At 38.6% G+C, this 8587-nt stretch overlaps 2 protein-coding genes across 3 annotated transcripts; one reads left to right on the forward strand and one right to left on the reverse strand.

Annotated features, from left to right (window-relative positions):
* Window positions 1–235: 235 nt before the first annotated feature.
* Window positions 236–1225, forward strand: LOC111441520 (abscisic acid receptor PYL4-like). Its single transcript, XM_023078552.1, has one exon. The coding sequence runs from the start codon at window positions 479–481 to the stop codon at window positions 1109–1111; it is 633 nt and encodes a 210-aa protein (XP_022934320.1). The 5' UTR covers window positions 236–478; the 3' UTR covers window positions 1112–1225.
* A 1000-nt stretch (window positions 1226–2225) lies between these two features.
* Window positions 2226–8587, reverse strand: LOC111441510 (protein BREAST CANCER SUSCEPTIBILITY 2 homolog B). Of its 2 annotated transcripts, XM_023078538.1 has the most exons (19): window positions 8165–8587; window positions 6827–7813; window positions 6618–6742; window positions 6380–6534; window positions 5980–6102; window positions 5691–5888; window positions 5540–5621; window positions 5412–5462; window positions 5103–5178; window positions 4883–4994; window positions 4723–4794; window positions 4329–4524; window positions 4075–4257; window positions 3780–3922; window positions 3651–3713; window positions 3361–3571; window positions 3103–3270; window positions 2897–2987; window positions 2226–2657 (listed from the first exon to the last, which is right to left on the reverse strand). In XM_023078538.1, the coding sequence occupies exons 1-18, from the start codon at window positions 8469–8471 to the stop codon at window positions 2931–2933; spliced, it is 3309 nt and encodes a 1102-aa protein (XP_022934306.1). In that variant the 5' UTR covers window positions 8472–8587; the 3' UTR covers window positions 2226–2657; window positions 2897–2930. The 2 variants fall into 2 exon arrangements, 1 of the variants encoding a protein (XP_022934306.1); XR_002710173.1 differs by lacking the exon at window positions 2226–2657 and having other exon boundaries at window positions 2923–2987; window positions 3103–3266.

Consider the following 8587-nt stretch of genomic DNA (forward strand, 5'->3'; position numbering starts at 1 on the left):
TTTTTTTTTTTTTTTTTAATATTGAGTCTAAATATATTTTTTAACTTTTAATTTTATATCTAATACATCATTTAAAATTTTTAATATTAGACGCAAATTAAAATTTAAAGAATGGTTCCTTAGTCTGAATTGTTCAATTTCAATTTGGCTTGGTCAATACAAAATGACAAGTAATTTTGTAATAAAAGGGCAAGGAATGGGTGTTTTGGTAATACCAACGGATAAAGTTACTCTGACGACTGGTATGTTGTATATAAGTGATATCCACGCAATTGAATATTATCTGTGATCCAAGCGGAAAACCCAAACCATCAGGCTGAGCTTATAAATCAACCGCCGGACCGCCGTGAAGGATCGCCGCCGTGGCGGCCGGCAAATGTTAAATCCTCTCTCTTTCATTATTAGTTAATTTTGTTGTTGTTTTTTCTTTTTTTTTTTTGGCTTCGCGTAGAATTGTAAAAGGCTCTCTTCATTGGAAATGCCTTCGAAACCCTCTGCATCGTCTGTTCTAATAGACCGAATCAACGGCTCCGATTCGACCACCGCCTCAATCCATTGCCAGAAAGAGAACCAGAAATGGTTCCAGGTGCCGAAATCTGTGGCCGTTTACCACACGCATACGGTGGGGCCTAACCAGACCTGCTCCGCCGTGGTCCAAGAAATCGCCGCCCCCTTATCCACCGTCTGGTCGGTGGTCCGGCGGTTTGACAACCCTCAGGCCTACAAGCACTTCGTCAAGAGCTGCCACGTAGTCGTCGGCGACGGCAACGTCGGAACCCTCCGGGAGGTTCACGTCATCTCCGGCCTTCCCGCCGGCCGCAGCACCGAACGCCTCGAGATTCTCGACGACGAACACCACATCCTCAGCTTCAGCATGATCGGCGGCGACCATCGCCTTGCCAACTACAGATCCGTCACCACACTCCACCCATCGGTGGCCGACGACATAAGTAAAACTGTGGTCGTTGAGTCCTACGCCGTGGATACGCCGCCGGGAAATACTAAAGAAGAAACCACCGTTTTCGTGGATACCATTCTGCGATGCAATCTTCAGTCGTTGGCTCAACTCGCCGAGAATTTGCATAAACGCAACAACCAGTCTCCGCCGTAAGTTAACTTCATTAACTTGAACATTCACTATTTTTCTCTGTTCGTTTCTTCAATTTCTGGCTTAATTGATTGTCTATAAATTTTCGTGGGCAACCAAATGCCTTTTTCTCTAGAATTTTCTCTCTCTTTTGTTCTGAAGTGTTTGTATTCAGTTCATATTTTGGGTAAAAGAAGTTAGTATTTTATTTCAAAGATAATTATAAACTTACAATGGTTATATTGTACCCTTAACCGATAATTAAGAAAATAAAAATGAAAAAGATAGTATTTTATTTTAAAGATAATTATAAAGTTAGTGAACTTTTAAACTTACATTAATATCATTGATCTTAAAAAAAAAATCATATTTTTTAAAAAAAGTTCAAAATTTTAAAGGTATTTTCTATAATCAACTTTCTAATATTTATATTATAAAAAGAGGGTAAAAAATCGTTAAAAGGGTTTAGAGAGAGAGGAAGTAACATTGTTAAGGACAGAGGAGACAACTATCGATCGAGCATGGGGTTTCGGGTTAAGCCAATCCAATTACAAGTTGTACATTTGATTTGAAAAAAAAAAAAATTAGTCACATAATAATCAATTTATAAATTTTATCAAACTATAGAAATTAATTTGTAACTTTTAAAACTAAATGGACTTGTAATTTTCTTCTTTTTCTTATAAGTTCAAGTATGAACAGAGATCTAGGTTTTTATAAGTGTACGAAAAAAAAGGAAAAGTGGGAAATGTGAGGAATTGGATAAAAACAGGAGATAGCCCAAGCGAGACTATTATGAATTATATGGAAAATTTTGGGCACGTGAAATGGGCGCCATTTTGTGTTCAGAAAGCTCTGTCAGGACGTCGTTAGTGGCTGCAAATGGGCGCCATTTTTTTCTTTTTTTTCTTTTTTTTCTTTTTTTTTTTTCTTTTTAATACTCGGTCAATGAAGCCAACCTTCAAGTGAGGTAATTGTACAGTCAAAGTCAAACAAATTTTGGTCCGATTTCAAAGCTGATTCACAGACGTTCCATGATAGCTGGAAGGAGCAGGAAAAGAAACAGAGTTTTAAATGATCAATTATTTATGCTAATAAATGGAATGTCTCTGCAATTATTTTGGAAGCAGCCAGCCGGTTATAAAGATTTTTAAAGGGTAAATTAGGAATAATGATAAACTGTACCAAAAATAATTCCAGCTATGAGAACATAATTGATATGATATACATCTAACAGAACCAACCCAAGCCGTCAGTCCCTTTCAATCCATGGAAAATTATGGACAGCTATATCAAAGAAAGGAACTGAAGGTTGAGCCACACAAGTTTTACTTACATGATGGATGCCACAGACTCCAATCCATTCCCACTTTTGTCCACAGGGCAAAGCGAGCTGCCTTCTGTAATCAATGCACGTGATGAATGCCAAATCTTGTTAATAAGGAAGGCAGGAGGATTCATAGCCGACGGCACATGAAAGACAATTTGCAATTCATGGAGGATATCATGCGCCTGCTCGTCCCATTGCTGTGACAAAGACCTTTTCCTTCTCTTCTTTTTTGACAAGGATCTGCAAAACAGCTTTGTATTTATTCAGAATATTGATGAGGTTTAAAATGAGAACACCTCCCATTTTGATTTTATGTTAATCCGCCATTGATCTTAGTGTTTAATGCTTACTATTTTACACACGTTTTCTAAATAAATTTATAGAATATATTTACAGTTGTATATTTTGAAATTAATTACCCTAAACTCTTGTTCTATGATAAAAATAAATAAATAAATAAGATGCAAAGAGAGTCTTACATTAAAATCCAGGTCCGATCGGCTCATTTTCCCACTAGCCTTTACGATCACCAATCATAAATAAAATCATCTCCCTGAGATTCTCGATAATCTGAATGGAAGAAACAAGGACGATGGATTAAGTCAGAGAAATCAATCATCGGTGAAGTATGTACGTACACCAAAATGGTTGAAATTTTTCAGAAACATAGTAACAGAGTACAAACTGAAGTGGAATTCTCTGCCCATCTTTTAGCAGAAACTGCAGCATTTTTCATGTGAGAACAATCGACAGAATCGAAATTCAAAAAGTAGGACGAATTTTCTGTTGCTTCTGCCACCCAGAGATTATTGATTTGGTCCTTTGATCTCTTAATAAGATTGCAGAAACCTACCTGAAGTAAAATTAACACTTACAATATAATAAGGGATAATGCACTTTGGATTTGGGAAAGAACAAAGAAAAGGCAACTACATGTACATACAGTTGAGCCGGTAAGGTTGCAGTTGATTGGCACAAATGACTCATCATCCGCATACGGTGAGCAGAAACTAATAGCAAGCAGTGAATTGGATGTGCCTTCTGAATGTGACTCGGATATCGAACCATCTGCCACAAATATCCACTGTTTCTTCTGATGAGCAGTTGTAAAAACCTCCCCCACGTGTACAACAATTGCAACGACATCAAATTCACTGCATAATAAAAGGATAGCATGTTAATGTCTAGAAATCTAATGATGCCTTCTAGAGATTTAGTTGCAAGCCGCCTTACCTGGATAGAGGGACTTCCCCCAGATTTGATAATGAAACTGATTTTCGGGGGTTATAAAAGGGCCTGCGGCAGGTAAGGCATGAGTTTGGACCTCAATTTTACCAAAACAAGAGACGTGGAAATACATACTTGAAGCATTTCATTGACTGTGGAGATAAAGACTGCCATTTGGTAGTTGATCCTTTTGCTTGCAAGTAAAGAATATCCGCATCGCAATTTATTGGCACAAGTCCTCCAATAGCGTATGCCTGGCCCTCTACCAGCTCAAGTTGCTATCACATTGTTTAAGGAAATTCAATCAGACACTTGTGAGGCAACTCTATCTTGCTCATTCGTCATAGACACACGACAATTGAACTCGGAAATGATCAAGTAATACTAATAATTCATTGGTGTAGAACGCAATGAAAAAGATTGAATTCACCTGCTTCTCTGTTGGATTCCAGATTGTAATCAAGCCCTCCTTCCTATGGGTTTCTCTTTGGTTGCTTTTGCTTGTAAGTCCAACCACTCTCACCCTCATAAATGGAGTGACATCTCTCCCACTTAACCCAGCATCTGCTAACGCTTTCCTGATTGATTTTTCCATGTCCGATTGCCTGATTGCCTAAAATTTGAAGTCCTGTTTAACATTCTGCTTTAATCTGTCTCGCAATAATAAAATAAAAGAACGATAACCTCTATTTTTGTTTGGTAGCTCGCAAAAGAAGTTAACTGTTCAGGACTCATCTCTGCCATCAAAAGTTCAGGTTCGGCCGCTGTCTCGAGGATCTTAAAGAGTTTTGCCCCTTCTTCACTATCACACTCACTGTAGATACGACTCTTTGTCCCTCTCTGGAATTCAGAAACAATACCATCTACAATAGCTGTGCACCTGCAGCCAACATCAGTCAACCATAATACAAAGCTAACAAAACCTCCCAATTGAATCTGCAATACTTTATTTGATCTTTTCTACTGAATCATATTCGATCATTAACTTATACCAAGACAAACTAAACTAAAATGTGGTAGAATATTATTGTCCGTGTTAAAAAAAGAGAAGTTGTAAGAAACAGCTTGGGTATCCCACCTCTGATCATATAATTGCCTGGTCTTCATCTCCATCTTCTCGGTTCTTACTATGGATGCCCCATCACCTAACCTATGTCAATCGGGACGAAGTTCGGTGACAAGGTTTTATCATTTTTAGCATTTCACACAGAATAGTCAACACAATCATCTTGAATTACCTCTCCTTGTAAAGAACAGGGTATTTCCGTGAGACTCCAACCAAAGTCGAAGGAACTGGACCTCCACTACTCTTGATGCACTTAAAGGATAACGAAACACCAGCATTTTTGCCTACATTGAAAATTAAAGTGTTGAGCATGAATAAAAAAGTATACTACAGGCTTGAGTTGTCTGAGGTAGAAAATTTGGTATTTTCAACAGAATTTCTGTGGCACTCACAGAATCCCAGTCTATCGGCCCAATGAGCTCTAAAAGTTCCATTAATATGCAACGTCAAATAAACAGCCCCTGACATCTGTAGTTGATGATGAAAGCCACAAATGTTCAGGAATAAATCAGCAACTCTAAACAAAGAATAGACAAATAGTTGATTTTCATATTCAAAATTGATTCAACAGTGTCTTTATGCGTTGATATTATCCAATAGTACAAAGACTTCCATTATGAAATACTATCAAACTACATAAACTAAAAAGAATAATTTGAAGAATAGACACCATAATCAATAAATTAATTAAGAAAAACAACCTCAAGAGGTGAAACAGGCCCGATCCAACCACACAGTCTCGCTCCCCATATCTTCAAAAGAGAGGCATAACTGTAAGCTGGAAGCACTTTGAATGAATAAAGGATTGGCTAATTGATAGATAAATTACCCGGAGTTTCTGTCCCACAAACAGTTTTCCCGAAAGAAGTTGCTTTGACAGCTGCCCGTCCAAAAGAGCATCAACAGAATACCTACCACGTCCAATATCAATGACAAAGAACTAAATAGGTAGTGAAAGATCTATGGGGTCAGTTCCATACCACCCATCGGTGAGTTCAACTTTTGCCCCTTCACCATAATCAGACCCATTGGTCGAGGATGAACAAGCTTGAGACCTTGATTTGTAATTTGAGCGAATAGCTGAAACACATAAAACTAACAACATAGATGGCGGTGCATCTCCTTCCAGTATTCTCTTTATTGCAGAACGGTGGCCTTGATTAACTTCTCTTTCATACCTTTCAAACATTAAATGGCTAATCTCATTATTTTTATAAACATGGTGCAGCTTGATTCTATCATATTTTAGTAACAAATGCAATTATTCACCTATATTTCAATTCCTCGAGAACATTGGAAACTGTCAAAAAAATTCCATTTGATTTGACTGGACATTGTCTTTCGTAGCAGGCCAGTTTCCAAACAATCCACTTGTAGTGATTTTTGACCCACCTAAACAGCCAAACGCACCAAAGTTAAACTCAACTAACAGAAGAAATCAAGAAAACTCAATATGGAGCAATAACTGATCATATATCTCATATATCTCCCTCTGCAAACTGTGAGAATGTTAGGCTAAGCAACTCCACGTCCAACCTTCTCATGAACACACAAGGGTAACAGAGAAATGCTTCATCGTAATCCAAGTTGCATTTATTTGGTTGGTTGCACCTTTTCATATTAGTGTGTGTAAGGATTACAATAAGAAGATAAAGTCAGAAAAAATTACAATTCAGAAGAATGTTGCAGAGAAGCTCCAGACTCGACTAACATATGACGAAAAGCTTCTACTCCAATACAATTTGTGCCAGTGTTGTCAGGAACTTTATATTTCTCTGCATTTTCTGCATTCATCCTTCTGACTTCATCTGGCAGGTAATCCAACTATTTCACCATAGTGAAAATTATTGTCTCAGTATCAAAACTCCACAGAAAAATTAGAGCGTGCTGATCCTAGATCAACTTACCTTGTCTCGGGTTGATGGAGGTCTTCCAAAATACTCTTTGATATACATCCTTGAGGCTTGGTGTGGATACCGAGTGGAAACCCTTTTTTTGCAACTAAAGTTACTAGATGATGAAGTAGATAAACCTGGTCAAAAATATAATCAAGATTTCACAAAAATATTGAAGCTAACGAATAAGATGAGAAAAAACCTAAAGAAGGTAAACTGACTTGTGGTAACAAGTGATGCATTCTTATTCAAGGGGGTGGAGAACTTGGAATTTCGGGGCCTTTTGAATGGAGATACAGAACTTGTACTCCAAAGCTTCCTCTTTTCGTTATTACTAGCTCTATCACTTCTACTTCTTGAGTCAGCAATATTCGATATGTCATTTAGAGGCCCGCCAAATGATCGCTCGCCTAAATGGATCCCTGATCTAATTCCATTTTCAGAAACATTGTCTACTATTGTACTTGGCTCACTAGGCTGGCAGCCTAAAGTTTCTGGCAAACAGGATTTATTGTCGTCAAACCTTCTAATACTTTCTTGTTCGGCTGCATCAAATTTCTTCATCAAATTACTCCCTAAAATACTTTTTGTCTTGAATGAAGATTGCATAGCTTTAGAAGATGGTCGTAAGGGGGAAACAAAGCTTTTAGATGTGTGTTTAGTAGTTGTTGAGTCTTCCATGTTGAAGGAAGGAGTGTGAAAAGCATGTTTCCCATTTGACGGTGTTGCATTTCCCATATCTTCCTTATAGCAATCCACGTCCCCTTCATCCAAGAAACTTCCCAACTCTGGGTCACCAAGAAGGCTTCTTGCGCGTTGTAGTGCATCGCTTGAAATAGATAAGGATCTCCCCCCGGCAGTATGAAACTTCACTGCAGGAGGCTTGGGAGCCTTGTTAGGCAATTCAATTTGTTTGAATGATGGGCTGGCGTGATTCTCTAATGAACTTCTCGAAAAGAAAGTATTAGAGACCAATGTATTGCTCGTGTTCTCCATACCACACGCACCTTTTGATTCCAGAAATTCCCCCTCAAAATCGTAAGGACTGATAGCTTGTCCAAATCTTTGAAAATTGGAACAAGTATCATCTTCTTCCAGTCCTAACAATGTCTTGGCTCTAAGAAGACCTTGAGAAGAAACGTTGACTGATTTCCCAGAGCCCGTTTGAAAGAGAGAATTGGAGAAATTACCTCCTTTATGCAATTGACCTGCACGAATTCAAACAGTAGAGAGATTTATCCATCAATGATAAGCACCCTCGTTAGCATAACACACGAACGAAGGAAAAGGGCAATAATAAATTAAATGTAAACTGATAGACTGAAGTCAGTGAGTAGCAGAGATAGAATATGAATCAAGATTGCGAGCTACATAAATTTTGAAAGAGTAACAGCACGCAGCCAATTTGATAAGTTCTATACAGCTCGTCCAAATATGTATTGCACTCAAAAACTTGGGCATAGAGCAAAATTCTGAGTATGGCTATGACCGTACAGAAAACAAGGCGGGAGGAACATTTAGTTAAAGGAATTAATGGAATTAAGAGAGTGAAGAAAGACCTATATCTGGAGCGTTGTCATCGGCGAGCATAGATAAAGCCTTCTCGATTGAAGACTGTTTAACAGAAACCGATTTTCCCAATCCGGTTCGAAACATCGGAGCGCCTGCATCGGCGTCCTCTGGACTTTGCATGAACCTAGAGCAGAGCAAGAGGTCGGCCATGGATGGGAGACGGGCAACGGAGCTGCTGTTACTTCGAGAAAGGGAAACATTTTGTTCGCAGTCGGATTTGACTTCGAGACGCTCGCCGGTTAGTTCCCACTGGAAATTGTTGCCGGCTTTGGGAAAAATCTTCCACGACGACATTGGACGCAGCGGAGTTTGCGTCGCCTCTGAGCTCAGTTTCTTGATTCGAGTTTTGATGAAAAAATGTTTCCAGAAATTAAATGGCGGGAAATTTCGGAACCAGGGAGGGAAGAAGA

This window comes from Cucurbita moschata, unplaced genomic scaffold (genome assembly GCF_002738365.1).
Source record: "Cucurbita moschata cultivar Rifu unplaced genomic scaffold, Cmos_1.0 Cmo_Scf00004, whole genome shotgun sequence".
In the NCBI taxonomy this organism is placed as follows: Eukaryota; Viridiplantae; Streptophyta; class Magnoliopsida; order Cucurbitales; family Cucurbitaceae; genus Cucurbita; species Cucurbita moschata.